Genomic DNA, 20,239 nt, shown 5'->3' with positions numbered 1-20,239 from the left:
CGTCCCTTCGTTAATATCAAAGTACGTTAGAATAGCCGTATCCAGGGATGAGCGGAACTCCAGGTCCTCCAGCGCGCTTGGCTGGAGTCGCCATGTGGGCACAGGAGGGCGGTCTGCTTCCCAACTGATCTGGAACCATAGTTTGTTATGATCGGAGTGTGTCCGCCCTAGATATTCTGATTTCGCAACGAGCGGGTGCAAAGACTGGGATCCCACCAGCCTGTCCAGCCGGACATGCAGATCATGGACTGCTGAGTAGTAGGAGTAAATTTGTTTGGTCGGGTGGAGGATGCGCCACAGGTCTTGTAGTGCCAGTTCGAGAGCCAGTCCCGAGCGCCTACGCCTTTGACACCGCCGTTGTCGTGCGGGGAGGGGTAAAGGATCTGTCCAAATGAACATCTAGCACCATATTAAAGTCCCCGCCTAGTAGCCAAGGGGGAGCCCCATATAGGGAATCAGGACCTGTGACCGTTGTGTTAGGAATGACGGCTGGTCTATATAAGGGGCATATATCGACCCCAGCAGTATCGTTTGACCGTTTAACTTCCCACGCACGAAGGTGTACCTGCCCTTCCGGTCTGTTACCACCTCTTCACAGATAAATGGAGTGCCCGCCCGCACCCAGATCAGTGTACTTCGCGCGTGTGCTGAAAAGGTAGTGCCGTATATTTACCCTCTCCAACGTCTGCGAAGCCTGTCAAGCTCCGCCCGTGTCATGTGTGTCTCCTGTAAAAGGGCGATACCCACTGAGTGCCACTGGAGGTAGGAAAATATAGAATAGCGCCTCGTGGGTGTGTGCATACCGCCTATATTCCATGTTGTGATGTTAGTACGTGTCATCGCTAAGTTGGTTAGTCAATTGCAGCGTTAAGTGCGGGGGTCGCACCGGTGAGCAGGCGCCATGGTCAGGGAACTGCCCCTGTGTGCAGGTGTCATGGTCGGGAGGGGTTGAGTCACTTTCTGCAATGGGAACAACATAACTGCAAACAACTTAACTATCAGGGCGTATCCCGCGGGGGGTTTCTGTCCAAACTTCTGTAACATATGTGAATTACAAACTAGTCCAGTATGGTGCCTGGTGGGTGCACGCGCTAGAGGTGTCTTGTCCTTACTGTCTCCCCCTATTGTTCCCAGTGTGTTTAGGAGATGCGTCAATGTGTCGAACGTCCAGGGCAGCGCGCAGGTCTAGTGCGGGGAGCAGCAGAGTGTCACTATCTCCCTGCTATCCCAGCGCGGCACCTTATGCAGTCGGGCTCTCGCACAGCAGTCCCCAACCACCCCGTGAGGCAGCGCGCGCCCGCCCTCACATCCTAGTGGCACCCTTGCAATGTGTCGCGCATAAACAACATGTGTAAAGAAACAAGTGAACAAAGTACTACTTGCATAGGTTGACTATGATTGAGTCCAGTGTAGCTTTACGGGATCATATGTTGCCATCTGTGAGGTTACCCTCGGCAGGTTCATGTCTTCCAATATTGCAGTAGATGGGGATGATGGGCCGCTAGTTCCTGAGGTGTCGTGCATGAAGACGTCTCCGCGGTCACTACTGTGTGCAGTTCAGAGAGTTGCCACTGCCTCGAAGACGTCTTGACGCTCCATCCTGATTTTCTTTGGACTTGGCGCTGCTTGACTTGACCGTACTTCCTGGGGTGTCCCACGTCGCCTCCGCCGCCGAGTTCTCCTTGTTGTCAAGCCGCCGTCCACTGGACCCGGAGGGCACGCTCCTGTCCACATTCCCGACTCCTCCAGCCAGTCCCACGCCTCCGCGGGGGAGTCAAAGGAGCGGGTCCCATCTTTTGTCACCACTCGCAGCCTGGCGGGGAACAGCAAAGAGTAGGGCAGCTCCAGTTCCCGGAGTTGATGTTTTACTGCCGTGTAATTACTTCTGCGCCGCTGCACAAGTGTGGTGTAGTCTGGAAAGAACATGACTTGACTACCGCCCACTTTGAGGTCCCCCAACTTCCAGGTTTCACGTAGCAACACTTCTCTGTCTCTGTAGTTGAGGAGTTTAAAGAGGAACGGGCTGGGCCTGGCACCCGGTCGGGGCTTTTGCGCCGGCACCCGGTGTGCCCTCTCCACTACGAATTGTGGCGGCAATGCCCCCTGAGGCAACAGGTCTCGTAGCCAGCGCTCAACATACTGTTCCGGGTTTCTGCCCTCTTCCCCCTCTGGAAGACCCACCACGCGCACATTGTTGCGCCGGGAGCACCCTTCTGCATCTTCTGCCCTGTCTTCGAGTGCGTACACACGTTCCATTATATCCTATAGCACAGCCGCGTGGTTCCGGGCGACAGGCTGAAGTTCCTGGAGAGTTTGGTCGTGGACTTCAACCTTCTGAGCCAGTTTGCGGTGGTCTGCATGGAGGAGTGTGAAGTCAGAGGTGACTTCGTCGTTCCTTGATTCCAGGGACGTCTTGGTCTGTTTCAGGGTATCACCAATATTTTCCACTGCAGCAAGCCCCGAAACCATTTTAGCCGCTAAAGCCGCCGCTTGCGATTCCATTTCTGCTCCTTGCCTCCCATGTGGGGTATCTAGGCTTTCTGTGCGTGGCGGTCCCTGCTGCACCTGGTCTCTGAGCCGGCCCATTACTAGCTGCTGCGCTGTTGGCATCCGTGAGCAGCCCTTCCCGTGGATGGTCTTGACTGTCGGCAGTTCACTGGCCTTGGTCTATGGGCCTCCGGGGTCAACCCCAATTGTGTACTGTTCGTGTTTCCTGGCCAGGTTTGTATTCTGCTGTTGTTTTTCCCTGTGGGCGTCGTCTCAGTTCAGGAGCAGGTCCCGCGGCAGGTAAGCCTTGTGTCCCTGAGTGCACCACAGCAGGGGAGCGCCCGCGCACCACGTACGGTGGCCGGTGAGGGTATCCCAGTGGGTTCCTGTGTTATGTCCGTTCCCTCACTAATGTGTAGTTCGCCGCTTCCTACCCGGCTCTACCCCAGAGGCGTCACAGAGGGCACTGGAGGTTCCGCCTTGTGCTCCAGGCACTCACCACATCACAGTCGCAGTGGCGATCGTGGCCCTCAAGATGGCGCTCGCCTGACCCGTCCGCCGCCGCCTTTTCAGTCTCGGGGCCACTCAATGTCGCTGTGGCAGGGGTCCCCAATGGTCTGGGCTACCGCTGAAGAGTGGGCATCTGGCCAGCGGTTGTGTGTCTCCCCTGGGATTGTATGTCTGGGCCAGTGGCTTACTACCCCAATCTGCCAGACTGGGCGGGCGACCCTCACTGCCCCAGTGGGTCTCAGCAGCCCCTGGCTAGGGCCGGTGCTTCCTTCAGTTACGCCTCAGGTCGTTCGTGGTGCTCCGCGGTCACCCACCTCTCCACGTGGCTGCCGGTCCTCGCTGCCTTGTGGACTCCAAGGGTGCCGCGTCTCCCCTGTGAACTCCACCACGGCTGGTGATTGTCAGGACTTGCCCCCTGTCAACCCAGTTCCTCCCTGGTGGATCTTGAAGGTGTCCCAGAAGGCCTGTCCTGTGCTGCAGCACCACACCGTAACGCGTCCGCAGTAGCGGCGGCAGCAGCGATTGCGATTTATAAAACGGCGCCCGTCCTGCCTGGTCGCTGCCACTTTATCTGTCCCAGGGCGCGTGTGTCCATTCAAAGCCACTTCTGCAGGGCCTTCTGAGGGTCTGGGCCGCAGCTACAGGGTGATCCTCTACCCCGTGATTCCTCACCTCTCTCCTGGGGTTACAGCACCCCAGTGTCCCCCACCAGGGGTGGTGATTGCTGTTGGCTGCTCCCACAGTGCAGTTCTCTTCGCGCCCTGCCCAGATTCGCGACCAACAGTAGGGTCCCATCCAGAGCCCCCCACTCTCCCCTGGTGGCAGGGCTCCTCGTCCGATACGGACTGTCTCTCCAGCCCAGGCCGCTGTCACTCATCCCCCGCCGCTGCTCGCCTCGCCTCACCTCGGTCAAGCGGGTTGATGCGCTTCAGGTCAGGTCCGTGCTCTGACACGATTCGGTGCCGCCGCTACATCCAGGCACTGCGGATCACTTTTAACTGCCCCCAGAGGGTCCCCGCCTTCTGGCATCCAGCCTCGGGAATCCGCTGTGCGTCTGCCGGTCATGGAGGTCTCCTTCCCGCTGGAGCTGTCACTTTCGCGCCCAGCGGCTATCGGCAAGAGTGCAGCCGCGAGCACCAGCCGCAGCCCCCTGCTGCGCGCCGCCTCTACTCTTGTTCTAGGCCCCTCGACCTCTGTGGGCCGTGGCCGCCATCACGTCTGTGGGATGATCACTCCGCTGGTCCTCCCTGGCGCCTCTCCTCGCTATCTCACCGGTCCCAGACGTTTTCAGCACGAAGGGCACCGCTTCAGGATCTTTTTGCCGGATAATCAGGGGATATCGGCTGGAGCGCTACAGACTCGCGTCCGACATGTTGGCTGGCTAGCCACGCCCTCGGGTGTTAGACAATTTATGATTGTCTGTGGGTCAGAGCACATGCACTGGGGGTCTGGTAAGCAGTGTCCCAGTGCACAGTCAAAAAACAGTCACAATCCAAACAATATGGGAATGACTAGACACTTTCTAACAAGCAGTAAGAGTTTATTGATGTCAGTTTCACTATAAATAATGCTGCCAGAACATCCGCCACAGTTTGGTGACTATCTCATTCCTCCAAAGTCTAGAGCAGGCCCTTATTTTTGAGGGTCAAACACGTTGGTTTGGACCTGATAAATCTTGCGCCAATCTGTAATCCAGTCAACATTCTGGGACAACACACAAGGAACATTATCAAAAGAAAATAACCTTGGTTGATGACCATTTTGACTAAGGTAACTCTGCCTACATCACTTATGGGTAGATCAATCCTTGCTGTGGGGGCTTTTTTGGCACCCTCTATTACTCTCACGGAGTTCTCTTTGTGCTGTAAAGTCAAACTTCTAGTTATCTTGACACAGTGGTAATAGAATTGTACTTTGGGTTAGTGTAGGGGTTGAGGCAAGGAGACTCACAGGCTGATAATTTGCTAAAATTACTTCATGTCTTATTATTATTAGCCTTTGACTATCCATGCAGTATAACCCCTTTGTTGCTAGGCCTCCGTGCTAAACGTTTTTATCTATTTGGGGTAATTTGCGACAATTCCCCCGTAACGTTTTGTCCACATATGGTGTCAATGCCAAATTTGGGTCCATTTTTTCCAACATCCTGAGGAATCTAAAGGTATCCAGGGTTTGTGTATTCCCCTGGAGGGGATTGAGAAATTAGTCAAAGTATTGCAACTTTTGGCAGTTGATTTTGAGGTAAAAAGTGCTGCAGAAGAAAGCGTCTGTTTTTTCCCCTGCAAAGGGTATCAACAAAGGGTTTGCAGTGCTAAAATCACCATCTTCCCCGCTTTCGGGAACAGGTAGTCTTTTGCCAGAAAATCACATTTTTCTACTCCGTTATCCCATTTTACTGGGATATTACCTAATTTTTTGCTTTCAACCTCCTGCCAGTTAGAGGTAGAAATGGGTGTGAAACCAATAATGGATTCCGGAAAGCTATACATTTCTGAAAAGTAGTAAAAATTCTGAATTCAGCAAGGGGTCATTTGTGTAGACCCTTCAATGTTTTCCTACAGAAAGTAACGGTAAAAAAAAATATATATTACAATCGATGTGAAAAGAACAACCATTTCTGCCTACAATTTCACCTGTAACTTATTCTCAGTATGGCAGATGTATGAAAGCAATATTCCTTTATGTCCACGAGACCCTTCTGGTTGCAGGGGTATATAGGACTTGTAGGTTCATGAGGAACCCGAGGTACCCAGAGCCAATAACTGAGCTGCGCCTTGCAATGGTTTTTCATTGTGTACTGGGTATACAGTAATTCATTTGATAAAATATAAAGAGTGATAAATAGGTATCAAGGAAACCTATGTATTTCTGAAATGGGAACAACAAATTGAGTTTAAAAGCAGTAGTTATTGGCACATTTCCGAGTTTGTGGGTACCCATACAAGCATGTGAATTAGAGGGCATTTTTCAAAATTACTTATTATTTACACACTGTCTTACATTTGGAAGGCAGAAATGCATAGAAAGTTAATTGGTAATAACACTTGTTATACTATTCTCTATTCCTATAAGTCTCCCTATAAAAATGGTACCTCACTTGTGTAGGTAGGCCTACTGCCCGCTGCAGGAAATGACCCAAAACGCAATGTGGCCACATCACATTTTCCAGTGAATACTGACCCTTTTTTGCAATGTGCCCAGCTATGTATTTTGGACCCTACCTCAACCTGCACCTAGGGAAACCTAGCAAACCTGTATATTGTTGAATACTAGAAAAAGACCAAAAGTGATTTTAAAAAAATGATATCCCCAATGGAGGCGATCCTTGCCCAAGGGGTAGCCCCCAATTATCATATATCAACATCCCTGATGCTAGTAGGGTTTCTGTCCCCCCTGGGGGCAGATGAGCCTCCAAATATGGCAGATCTGTCCCCAGGAGTGGGCAGAAAATGGGCGAGTCAGTGTGTCAAAATGTGGAAGCGACCCTTGCCTAAGGGGCCTCTTTCATCACCAAAAAAATAGATCCCTGGTGCTAGTGGTGGTATTCCTGCTGCACAATTGTGACGCCATCCGCGATCGTGCAGCAGGATTGCCCTGCAATGAGACATCGGGGGAGGTGAAAACTCTTTCTTCTCCCCGGATGCCTATATGCACAGTAGACGTCGACACGCTTCATTGAATGGCCAAGGGCGGTGTGGGTCGGGGGAAGCAGCGGAAGCACTTCCACTGCCATCCTTGTTTGAGGGGGATTACATGGGCGGCCTGGGGGGGGAAGAGCAGCAGCGCTTCTCCCATGGGCGGGTGCGAGGACGGAACAATTCCATCCTCAGCACAGGCCCACCGTGGCAGAGGACGGAACCGTTCCGTCCTCAGCACCGAAGGGGATAATATGTCATCAGGATACAGTTTGCTCTATAAGAATCAGATGACCTATTATAAGTGTGCAGATGTTAATATTGGTTCTTGATTCCTTTTCAGAGGCTCCATAAAGATCTCTTAGAAAGCACTAACCTTGTCTGGATTCAGCGGGAACGATGCACTTTCCACACTTCACCACATCCACTACCAACCACAAATAGGAAAATACTGGCTGATAGTAGAACCAAGGAAAGAGGGAATGGAATATGAGCGAAAAGACACTTTGGCTAGCCCACTCTGACGAGTCACTCAGGTCGGCGTAGTGGGTATCTAAAGGCAAGATGATATATTTTAGTATTTGTTATAAAGGGTAATTTATCTAACACTAACAGTAGAAACGGTATATTTAGGAATGTCTCTATTTCACAAACTCTATGCTCTAGAACAAAGGTATTTTTGAAACAGACACACAAGTATTATCTGACTGAGCCACTTTCCCTGTTGACAAGTTAACTGCATTATACCATTTTAGATACGCGCGCCCTGATTCTCTGATGGGTTAGTTTCTAGGTTGTCTTTTGTGCACTTGAAATATATCAATCAATCATCAATATTCTGAGTTTCTTGGTAACAGTGATTAATCACTTCTCTAAATAACACACCCACCTCCACACCCACCCAAAAAAATATTTGACAGTCCGTGGTTTGGGGTGAAGCAGGCGTCTTTCCTGTTTCCTTGCATGAATATAAAATCTAAACCGCATATAAAATTTAATTCAAACTCCTTCAAGTAAAACTTAGAATCAATGTTCAAATGCTTTAAGTTCATTTCTAAGCACAACTTAGTTTCCAGACTAGTTCTTTGTATTCCTGAACAGTTTGCCAACACATTTCAAACGAGGTTAACAAACTGTTCCCCAGTGATTCACAAATCTGAGTAACCAGGTCCTAGGCGCAGCAACAAGAATCCCAATTGCCTAGCAAGGACGTTGTGGCATATGAGGAACCTTAATTCAAAATCGCCATCGCCACTTTCAAACCATGTGCGAGTTCAGGGATTCATGGGAAATGTGGTTTTGTTTTCAGGTGCCATTGCATAGTGCATTATCGAGAGTTGTGAAGCATTTTGCCAAGTGGTGCCCATGTTCTATCACCACTGGCAGCCTTTCATTCTTAGAAGAGAGTTTGGTGTATTGGGTCTGCTGGGCTATCAAACTCTTCCTCTCTCTTTTTCGTCTCATGCTTTCTCTTCTTTCATTTTTTTTTTTTTGTAATTTAAAACATACTTTATTGGCTTTATGCGTACACGATATAACATACAACTAAGGGTAAGATTATCTCACCCACAAACAATTATACATTTCTCGGCCTCCGTGGGTTATCAGCGTGTCAATGTATGTGCTTGTACGTTTTGAGTGTAATGTTACTTGTTCAGTTAGAAAAACAAGCATTTGCAATGCAATAGGTCTCGCATTTACGCGAGTTTGAGCTATTGACATTGTAAATAACAATGCCTTTTATTTTTGTTTTCGTTTTTAAAACATAGATAAAAGGCTTTGTCATTTACAATGCCACTAGCTTCAACTTGCGTAAATGCGAGACCTATTGCATTGAAAATGCTTGTTCTTTATAATTCGACGAGGATCCTTGTAAAGATGAGGTGGCTTCCAGAAGTGAACCCCTTCTGATCATCAAACTGACCGACTTTCACTAACCTGTCACACTCACAGGAGACCACAAGGACTAAGGACAGAGCAAAGAAAACTCCCAGTACCGTGTGAAACGGGTGCCGTATTTCTGAAACGCTAGCAGGTCCTACAAGTGCCAGGAATGCACTTTACAATTGAGGGTACCTTATGATAACCTAATCAACAAAAATAACACACCCTGTTCACAACAGTAACGAAGAAACCAATGTTATGTTTTATTATGTTACTTGAGAGCTGGACTGGTGAAGGTCACACACTGTAGCGGTTGCTTTGTTAGCTGGGAATGGCTCACTGCTCGGTTCTATAATACCCTATAATCGCTGCAGTATTTAATCAGAGAACGTCACGAGAGACGTTATGAAGCAGCCACGAGCAGGACTGAACGTTACCGCATAATGAGGCATTGTGAATCTGTTTGCACCCCCGCCTCTCTTAGTTTTCATCCTAGTGCGCCCTTTGAAGGCAGGCAAATAAAATATTTCTGAAAGTAAAAGGGAGGACGGAGCTGAGAAAACTTTGGTGCTTCAAGTGAGGCGCTGCCGCGGGTTTCCACGCTGGATAACCCTTGCGCATTGTGGCAGGTGAGGCACTCCCCCTGGGATGAAAGGGCACTGAGGGGATGAAAGGGACTAACAAAAGGCGCCTGTCTCTCTCCGAGGGTGAGCGGAAGACAGGATGCCTCGGTAAACAGGTTCTCCTCACCCGTGGAGCCTCTCCGTCGCCATTCACCTAGTGATTTCCTTCGAACATGGCGAACAGCCCCTCTCTCTTCCTAACGCGGCCCCCCCTTCTCTATTTGGCTCACTGTAGTTCTCATGGTCACACTTCTTGAACAAGCATTGGCAACGCAAATTGGTCTAAAAAACGAGACCGATCTTGGCTTTGTCAATGTTTTTTTTCAGTAATGCTAGCATCGCAACTGAACAAGCATCAATCTCTTAGCTTTATGAGGCCATGTGTTTCTAATTAGAAACACATGGCCCCATAAAGATAAGAATTTGCTTTGCGACAGCAGCAAAGCAGGCGACCCAGTCTGATCGGAGGCAAAAGGGTGTCAACCAAAAACCCTCATTTCCAAGGGCAGGCCACCGTTTAGCATAAACGGTGATGCCAGCCAATGGAAATGAGGGGCGGGGCTTCAAGCCCCCTTCTGAAATCTCTCTCACAAAATCTATCGCCGAGGCGAGCAGTGCTTTGCGCTGCAATGCCACGCGAGACCTAAAAAGGTACAACTGCAACTTAACTGTTGAACTATCCCGAACGCTGCCACCCTGCCTCCCTCCCCCCCTGGCTCACCCTACATTTGGCCTCTGAGGGCCTAGAGTAAGAGACTCGTAAGATACTTTCTTCCTGCTAAGTCATTTGTACTACCAGTTGTTTTCGCGACTGGTCATGTAGCATATGGGCAAAAGTACATCCGCTGCTTATGGAGCAGTAGGGATGGGTTAGTGCCTGGTTATTACTCTATAGTGTCAATGAACTTGAAAGTTTCCAGCATCAGACCCATTCGATTGCTATCAGTATTTTTCGTAATCCTCTGTATTCTTCCCTGTGGATAGCTGCGCTCTCCGCTCTAGCCCACTTCACCATCTCTTCTTGCCAACCATGTGCTGTTGGGGGCAGGGCCGACGTCCATCTCATGGTAATGGATCGCTTCGCAATGAGTTAGGCTGAATCTGTAAATTTGTGCTGCACCTTATGTGACTTCACCCAGTGACATATCCCCAATATGCTCTGCTCTATTGTGCCCCATCCCGGGACCCCTGTTGTTGTTGCTAGTGTATCTGCAACCTTGGTCCAAAAGGCAGACAAGCATGGGCAAGCGCAAACCATATGTAGGAGGTTGGCATTGTGTGTATGACACCTTGGGCAGTGTTTTTGTGCTGTCTGGTACATTTTGTTTAAACGGTGTAGAGTGAGGTAGGCCCTATGGACCAGCATGTATTGTATAAACTTGAATTTAGCATTGCGGGATACCTTCTTAGGGTGTTCCAGGAGCGTAGCCCATTCCTTGTCGGTCATTTCTTTACCAAGATCTCTAGCCCACTTCTCCCGAAGCGCTGTTAAGGGGATTTCTGCGTGTGTACGGACTCCTCTATATAGCCATCTGATCAGGTGGTGCCCATCCCCCATCATGTACAAAACGCGTATCAGCTTGTGTGTGGGAGGCTCTACTCCATTCGGTGTCCAGTGTTTCTTGACATACTTAACTATGGTCACATGCAATAAAAAAAGGGATTGTGGGACTCCTTGTTCCCAGGCAAAATTCCCGTGATCTACCAGCGTGCCTTTTATAAAAAGTGCCCCAACTGTGTTCACCCCCTCTCGTACCCATGCATTAATGTTACGTTTGTTATCAGCCCTGTAGATGTGAGAATCTCTAGCAGTGGGATATTCGGAGCGTAGGGGGGACTCGGGCAGTGTATTGTAATGCTCTTCTCCAGTAGGTGAATGCTGTTCGAAGTAGCAGCGGGTCTGTTTGTGGGATCCTGCCCTGGGGCAGCAGCAAAGTATGTAGCGCACCTCGGGCCAGGAATTGTGACTTGCAGCCTAGCTCGTGTAGATTGCGTCCTGCCAGCCACTAAGCGAGCCACTGCAGCACAGAAATCCGGTGCTCCCATGCCTCCCCTGTCCCTAGTTGAAGCTTCTTCTATGGCCTTTCCCCCATATTAAATCCGACAGGAGTGTGTCCAGAACTTTTAATACAGGTTCCGGAATCAGTAATGGTAGATTTGTGAAAAAGTATAATAACCGTGGGAGCATTGTGGAAATGTGCCTTTTAATGAGCACACCGGTGCAGGGGTCACCCTTCTCTGTCTACGGGTCCATAGACCAACAAAATAGAGATTGGCACTGAAGCTGGAATTCAAATAACATGTTTATTAATCACTCATGAGTGGGACCACGTCCACACAGCACTCTCAAGTGCTGCCTGGGGTAGTACATTGACGTCACAGAACACAGGCCTTATATTCAGCTTTTTCTGCACTGGTAAGTATGTGGATACAAATAGAAGGTACAGGCCTACACAGGAATAGTTACCGACAAACATGGGCAGATGGGAGATCACTTAGTCAGCAAAGTGGGAGGGGGAGCAGGAGTGCTTATGGCAGCAGTAAATGATTGACAGTTGAGTCTGAGACCAGGTGTTCTGACGGCTACAAACTCTTAGCATGCACATTGCTTTTAGCTGAGTCAGGAAGTCAACTAAAATAGGCGGCACAGGCACAGAAAAAGACGAGCAGCAGAGGATGGGAGAGTTACGAAGCCAACAAAATGGATGCCACAACCAAGATGGCTTCAGCTTATGCTAACTGAAATTATTTCATATTTCCACTGCATCACCATCTTAGCGATGGCTATTTGTCCTGCCACTGAGAGGGGTAGGGAACTTTCCCTCCTTTCATATTGTTTTGTTTCTCCATGCTTTGCACTCTGCCGTCCGCAGCTCCCCTTTTGAATACCTCTTTGCCCAGGTCTTGCTGTGCACTACCCACAGAGACCGCCTGTGCCACTTGATATAATTTAGAACAGTGGCCATGGGGATGGGTGAGGAGAGTGGGTATCACATGTCCATGGCACAGCCACAAGTAAATCTCATCTGGTTGCACACACTTGGATGATTGCCTTAGAATGAAACTTCACAGTACTGACATCCCTTTGTTAATAAGTAGCAAGAGCCTCCCTCTAGTTTGGGGCTCAGCCTCATTCAAACAATGTCTATATTTAAAAATAAACACTTTTTTATGAAATGTTCATTCGGCCAGTCCAATATGTTTTAGCAAAAAATTCAAGTTTTGTTACCTATTAGTGGACTTGAACAACTTTGACAGGTTAAGAGCTAATCGTTTTATAATCGCTTATGCTGGCAGCAAAATATCAATGGGCAAAACGATGGTATCATAAGTCTAACACCCTAATCATTTCACTACCCTAAAGCCAAAACCTTTGGGTTTGTCGGTGCTTACATCCTGTTGTTAGATTTCATAGTTAAAAGCCTTTCCCCCCAATACAAGACTTTAAGTTTGTCCGTGACCCGGTTACCGCATGTATTGACTACAGAAATGAGCTACTTGACAATCTTACCTAAATCATGGCTAGCATCTCCCTAAGTTCACCGTATGCTGTCACACAAACAGATATTAGGACATCATTGCATTCCTAGAATGGCTTCCCTTGCAATTCCACTCTGTAGAAGACAGAATGTGTCACCGACCAGGTGAAACGCCTCTTCACCCCTGAATATGTGTCTCAAAATCAACAAGCAATTTTCAGAAAATAATTAACATTTTAAGAAACTCAAGTTGGCTACACCCAAAACAAAAATGCTCCACCCAGAACCCTTCTTTATTGGCAATGTACCATAGATTTGGAATGCCCTGTCGACACACTTTAAAAGAACTTCGATTTTTCACATTCAAGAGAGACCTTAAACTTCACTGTTTTAGAGAACTCGCATAGATTATGTGCATCACCTGGTCCTTTTTAGGTCTCGCCTGGCAGAAGACTGCTCAGACATGCGCAGTTTCGCTGGCTAGATTTAATGACTTTAGGAGATTTCTCTAGTGGGCTTTAATCCCTGCCCCTCGTTTCCATTGGCTGGCGTCACCTTTATGCTAAACGGTGGCCAGCCATTGGAAAAGAGCGTCTAGTGATGTACACTTTTCTCTTTTAGAGCCGTCCCAGTTGGACTGGCTGCCCCGACTTACTGCTGGCGTAAAAGTTTTTTTTTATCTTTATGGGGCCAAACACATGGCCCCATAAAGATAAGAAACCAGTCATGCGAGACAGTCCAACTGGGACGGCTCGCGAGACAGTCCAACTGGGACGACTCTAAAAGAGTGAAGTCGTGTTTTTCCGTTTGTCGCTCGACGGAGTGAAGTCGTGTTTGCTCGTGCCTGTTTGTCGCTGGACATGGAGAGTCAGGTAGCCAGGTTTCTGGGAGGAGGTGAGCGGTACCTGTCTGTTGCTGGGTGGAGGGGAGCTGCTGCTGTAGCTCTGGTCGTTGCTGTCCGAGTCTTGTGGCATGCCTCTCAAAGGAGCTGTTACGTTTCAATGGCTGGAAAAACTGAAACGTAACCGCCATTTTAGTACGGTCACATTCCCAGATCTCCGCAGCAGTCCCTTTTTTGTTTTAATGACAGGTGCCTGTAACGGTAGGCAAAGCCGGCAAACGAAAGCAGAGGACGGTACGGAGCGCCTAGTTGCCCAGAAAGGTTTGAGGGCGTTTACTTTCCCTCGCCGGTACCAAAGTCAGTGTGCAGGTGCCCACGCTTCGCGCTTCTTGCCACGGACCCATGTGCCGGGCTGCCTGACTGCTGCGGTGTCTCTGTCCGCAGCGCTCCGACCACCTTTTTGGTGATTGCTACGCTTAGTTCTTAACTATTTCTGAGCGTTAATTGTGGGTATCTCGCCACCTTGTGGCCTGATGAGAACCTGCTTCAGGAGGTGCTGAATCAGCTGTGCACACAGATCTGTCTTGTGGTTTAGCCAGTGACTGAGGGGACAGGCAGGAGGATGGCGAATAAAGAACAAGCATTGAAAATGCAATAGGCCTCGCCTTTTATTAAGTTAAAGCCATTTGCTTTGCTAATGGTGTTATATAGCAAAGCAAATGGCTTTAACTTAATAAAATGCGAGGCCTATTGCATTTTCAATGCTTGTTTTGTTATTGTTTCTCTAGAATACTGTGTATTATCAATACCTGCTGTATGATATTTCCTCATGTGATTTACACGTTTTCTCTCATATACTTTGTGCTATTGAATGCTGTTGTTCCCAGGGGTTTGAACACACTACAGCAAAAACTCAAAAAAATGACAAATCCTTACCATGGCATTTATTCTTGGAGTACTTGGCATATCTAATTTGTAGAAAGTTCCCCCTTGTGAATATTAGGCAAACAAAGGTGTTTTGTGTTTGATTTTGGATTCATCTATAATAAAATGTGAACTTGTACTTACCCACGATGTGTTTGTGCATGAAATCTTTAATTTAAAGCAAAATGTTAGTAGGAGTTGTTGTTCCTGACTCCACAAAATAGCCCCAAGAAGCGCCCAATGCACATCCCTTTATCTGTTTGTGATGCTGACACCAGGAATAGTTTGTTGCTTGAATGTGCTGTCTGTGTGCCACAGATCTTACATCATCACATCGCTGCGGTCGAGAAGCTCCCTCTGACCACAACTGGGTGCCCTTTGGTGATTCAGTGCAAGAACTTTCGAGTGCTTCATTTTGTTGTTCCCAGAGAGAGGGATTGCCATGATATTTACAACTCGCTCCTGCAGCTTTCCAGGCCAGGTACGTATGGCACTGTATTGTAAGGTAACTTGTTTATATAGTGCTCTCTACCCCTGAGGAGGCATTGAAGTACTTTCCTGGAGTAGCATGCTTCTCAGGAAGCCAAGGTTAATGGTGAGTCCAGTGGCTTATGGATGATTGTTGGTTATTGGGATTAGTCTTGTGCTCTCAAGGAAATCATTCCATGCATTTGCTCCAGTTTCTTTGTAGTAGATTAAATTAATGGGTGATAGCTGGGACCATTAATGGGGCCTATTTGAGTGTACACAAATGGTTGGCGGGATGAATACATTAGCTGGTGGGAGAATGGATATTGATATGTTGTAGGGATCTGGTTTCAGATTTATAAAATGAGGTGTGGGCAGTACAGTAAAGGAGATTAAGGGACACAAGCATGCAGCTAAGAGTAGGCTATACTCTGAGTGACGAGGCATGCATAGGATGGAGGTAAGGATGGGGTAACTCTAAAGAGAGAAGAGGGAGTAATTGAAAGTTATAAATTAAGGTCAGATTATCATGTAGGTGTTTAGAATATAGTGAGACCAGGCTGAGGATGCAAAACTGTAGAAAAAAGCTGTAGAAGGAAAACAAATTGTATGGGAGATAGTGTGATGTTAAGTATTTTGATAGCTACTAGAATCCGCAAACGTTCCTTCTGTCACAGTAGGATTGGTTTCTGTTGGAATACGAATACAAGTCCCCCTGTGTGCCTGACTGTGTGTGTATCTAGTATACTGACGTTTATTTTGGTAGTGGCATCATGCCAATCTGGTGTGCGTGCGCGCAAAGGCCTAGGTCTTTCCCTGACAATACGATGTCCAGGAACCTTTCTGCGACAGAAACGGTGCACCAAACTCCCACTCAGAGCATATAGAGGACTCCTGTCCTTGTTTTGGGTTTAGTGCATAGGGCACTGGTGTAACCATATCATGTTTTATGATCGCATATAGTTGACTAGACCTTTTCATCCGTGTCACTTTGTGTGTAGCCTACTGGACGCTCCTATGTAAAGTTCTACTCTTATAGTAAAACCCAGAACGTTGTGCTGATGTCCTGTGTGTTTGTTAAGCACATGTGTAGTATGCAGGTAGCACATGCGCTGTAGTAGTAGTAGTAGTAGTAGCAGTAGTAGTAGCAGTAGTAGTAGTAGGACTTGCTGTGTGCCTGAGTCTGCGTACTGACACAATACTTAATTTTTGGTTGCCCTTTGTTTAACGAGATGGGGAATGGGGACAACCTTCTAGACAGTGGAAGTTTATTGTCTACATTCCTGTTGCTGGAGAGACAGACACTGCAGTGAGGAGGATCGAGATGGGCTACCTTTAAAAATTCCATGAAGCCTTTGTTTGCAAGAGGCTGCTTATTAATTCTACCAGAGCACTGCCATTTGATTGATGGTAGGGGTAAATGGTGGGATTGCACATTTTGTTGTGTTGCTTTTATCTTGATGGTCTGTGCACCAATAGCCTAGCGAGAATACTTGGAAAGCCTCAGACTGAGCACACTTGCTGTGCCATACTGCATAGTAAAATATGGATACAACAATGTGTGGTGCTAGGCAGCTCATCCAAATTCATTTGTGCAGTGTTATTACTATTTTTATTAACCATGCCAGCTGAATTTTTTTAATAAAGCAGTATTGGATTTATTTTTCCATTGTGCATGAAACCTAACTGAAGTACTGTCTTGTTACTACCACAAAAAACTATTTTCTTCATAGCGAAAGATTAAATCTCTGAAAGATCATCCTGCAAAGCCAAAGATACAAATCTAGAATTGAACTGTGTGATTCTGCTGCTGCGTTATTTTTAATATAAATTAATGCTATTACTTATGATTCCATGTAACACATGCATACATCATGGATGCATGTTAAATGCCGGACCACCAGATAGGAGGGTCTTGACATAACAAAAATTGATTCAGTGTATTTAGTCATACATGAATGCAACTGTGTTGAGTTAATGGTGACATGCGAAAAGAGGCCTTACAAAGTTCAAAAAAATAAATGAAGTTGTGTAAAGGAAGTGAATTTAAATCTGGGCTACTATGTTTATATCTAGATGTCTGCTTTTAGCAACTTCTGGGTATGGCCTACACCACCTGTCCCCAGGCAGACACTGCTTCAGCTGATCATTAAGTAAAACAGAGGGAGGCTGCTGCTTGATCATCATTGGCCTTTTACATGTTTGGCTACTTCCTTCTTGGGGACCATATTGAATCGTCTTCCTTTCCGGTCTTCCAGTTTTTTCAGCTGACCGGATAGGAATGAAATCTGATATAAGAATAACAAATATTTTTTTTATAGGGACTTAGTTATCCGGGACTGTCCCTTGAGAATTTCTACTTTTATCCCGCTTATCTTGCAAGTCTGCTTGTGGTTTTGTGTTTTTTTACCAGCATCATTTCACCTCCTGTTTGCCTGCAATTCCTCAAAATTCACCCTGAAGCCGCTACAGACAAGGGTCTAGATACTATTTAATGGGCCCCATTAACTTCGAAATTCACTTGAGGACCACTGATCTGATGATGTAGGTGAAATAGGTCTGACAGCTATCACGACCAACACATGCAATCTAGTTGCAATAACGTGCCTCATGTTCTAGGAACTTCTTCAGTTCATTCAGCTGACTATTTTTTCAAGTTTAAGTTGGTGACAGGCACTTTATGTATTAATTTTAAAAACCTGAAATCCTCCGGTACTAACAAACATATTCATCCAGGATGGAATAGTAGTGGTACATGTGATGGCCAGCTGTGATTCCATTTGTTTCTAAAACTTAAGTAGAGTAAAATATATTTACATTGGGAAATTGGGCTCTGTCAATGTCCTTTCACAGATCCTTTGGTACACATAGAGTATCATGTAATTCGTACGTAGCTTCTTTGCTGTCACTTGTTTATGATGATTCTGTTACACTGATAACCTTAAGAAGAGGTGTATCTTCATATGCCCCCAAACTAGAGTGCACAACAAAATGAGGCCTGGTTGCCTAACCCATAGTATTTACTTTCCTGTGCTGTGATTGGTACTAGGACCACATGTAAGCCAGGCCGCCCTGCTGGTGTATCCATCAGCAGTCAAAGAGCAAGTGACAGGGTTGGTGCCCTGCTACACATCGATTTATTTCCTATTTGTTAATTTAATCTAGAATCTGCCGTGTCTGAGACCCTCGCTATCTTTATAGTATCTCATGCAGAAAAGCACAGGCGTAACAGCTCCCTTTATTGTGATGAAGTTTAACACCTACTTCTTAACCTCCCTTCCTTCTGAATGTTGGACATCCTCCTAACTTGAGAAAGTATATGCCACAAAAGTGATTGGAGATGTCCTGGCATATGTGGAGACACGTGCCTTCTACTTCATGCCTCTTTTGGGATTCCCATGTCAGTCGACCAAGGTATGAGAAAAACATTTGAAACCTCTTGCAGCTAGTTAGAATCACCCACTGAATTAAGGGTACCATGCATACTCTTTAAGTTGGGATTGAGGAGCTGAAGCAGCTTTCAGAAGTAAAACGGAAATGTTGGATGATGATATATTCCAATGAGAATAATTGATTGCATTCAATTCTATAGAAAAGTTGAGGGAAAGCAAGGGTCTGCGCAGCTGCCTACATTGTTTGTCCATGTTGCACCCTTGTTTAGTCAAGTGGAAACTTGTCTTTCTCAGTTATTCGCCAGAAGTAAATATTATCAAAATAATAATAAATCCATTGTGTCTTTGTTCAGAACTCTGCATATTGAAGAAGCCGGTGAGAAAATATGCTTGTTTCAACAGAATTTTAGCATCAAATCAACTAACGAGCAAATCTGCAATTCAGTAGTTTAATCCACCCAATAGTAGCTAGCTATGGCACATTGCATCCAAATCTACATTTGGAGTTTGCCTCGCTTGGTTAATTTATTTCTGTGACATCTTGCAGAATTAAAGCACAGGTGCCTTGGAGTTTAGGTATCGTTCAGGACTGATACCACCAGATGTTTGGTCCTGATCAATATTTTTTCATTTTTAGAAAGGTGATACTTATCTAAGTATGACAAACCCCATTTGCAGTATTTTGCCTTTCAGTTGCTTTAATCTAGTGCTTTTCTGAATTTCCACATCTAGGCTGTCATCATTTCATTTCTTCAGTTTTTCAACTGCGTTGCTTAGGAATCACGATTCTCTTAACATTTTCAAAAGGATACCATATGCTTAGCGTGCAACATTTAACCCCAGTGTCCTCATTTGAATTACCCCACCTTATATACAGGTGACTACCTCCAGTGATTACAGGTTTAACCTCCTTTTATGCCTACATGGATAATATTTTTTCTGGCTCTGATTTCTCATTGTGACACAGATTTCTCCATTCTCTAGATCATTTGTCCTCTCAATATGGGTATGATGTATGGGTTCCCCTTCTATACACTGGCTCTTGGGCCTTCCGACCCAGGCCTCCTTAGCAAGGGCTCCAGCTTTTCCCCAGCTCCTCCCCAGCTCTCTTACCTTTTTCTCAGGAGGAAAACTAATAGAAGTTATCTGAGATTGGCGGCCAGGGAATGCATTACCACTACATGGTGTTCCTACTCTGCTTCAGCTCAGCTGTGATTGTTTTCATTAGTATTTGGTGGTGTTAACTCTATTTTTCATCATAAGAGTTAAATTACTGCATCCTGGATGATTGAGTGCTGAGAGCAATGTAATCTCAGAATGCTCTGTTCAGGAAATGAAAGCTTCCTCTTTAACCTTCCAGTCAAAGAGTCCCAATCATCCTCCGTTCTGTCACTGTACTTTTCATTTATAGGAGAAAGCATTTCTTATATAGGATGGAATCTTGGCCGTGTCAAAGGTTTGCCACCATTCCTAGCCCTGCTCCAGCATCATGCACTGATGGTTCACGAAAGCCGACGCCTTATAAGTCTCTGCTTTTATGCCTTATTGATTCTGTTCTCGTTGCAAGTGAAGATATGTCTAGAAAAAGTATACGAAAGAACAGTTTACTGGTGAGGACTTCATTCTTTTTTTATAAGCTGTTTTGCTACACTCAAATCTCTAATAAGGATGCTGCACCTAGTTCTGAAAGATACTTGCAAGACTATTGTTCACTCATTGCTAACCTCTAAATTGGACTATGCTAATAGTCTTTATTTTGGTCTACTGGCTTATTTGATTCAGCGGTGTCATTGTCCTGATGGGTTCCAGCTCCCCAATTGATTGCGGTGTGTGTGTGCTCCGAACGAGGCGGAAGCAGAGCTGCCTCACTTCCGTCATACTAGCGGTCAGCGGTCTAGTTCCCTGTTCCGGAAGTCATCAGCGTATTCGGGGTGAAAGGCAAAAACCGCTGCTGTTCCCGCCAAGTCAGCGCTTCGGATTGACGTTTCGACCAGGA

At 46.6% G+C, this 20,239-nt stretch overlaps 1 protein-coding gene across 2 annotated transcripts in view; it reads left to right on the top strand.

The window, feature by feature from the left end:
- Positions 1-20,239, top strand: part of MTMR6 (myotubularin related protein 6) — a 592,867-nt gene that overhangs the window by 248,308 nt on the left and 324,320 nt on the right. For both annotated transcript variants that reach the window (XM_085621607.1, XM_085621606.1), the window contains one exon: positions 14,702-14,864. In XM_085621607.1, coding sequence (XP_085477733.1) covers positions 14,702-14,864 — 163 coding nt within the window. The remainder of the gene's footprint in view (positions 1-14,701; positions 14,865-20,239) is intronic.

The sequence above is a fragment of the Triturus cristatus genome, chromosome 8 (genome assembly GCF_964204655.1).
Source record: "Triturus cristatus chromosome 8, aTriCri1.1, whole genome shotgun sequence".
In the NCBI taxonomy this organism is placed as follows: domain Eukaryota; kingdom Metazoa; phylum Chordata; class Amphibia; order Caudata; family Salamandridae; genus Triturus; species Triturus cristatus.
This window is presented reverse-complemented; position numbering and strand designations above follow the sequence as displayed.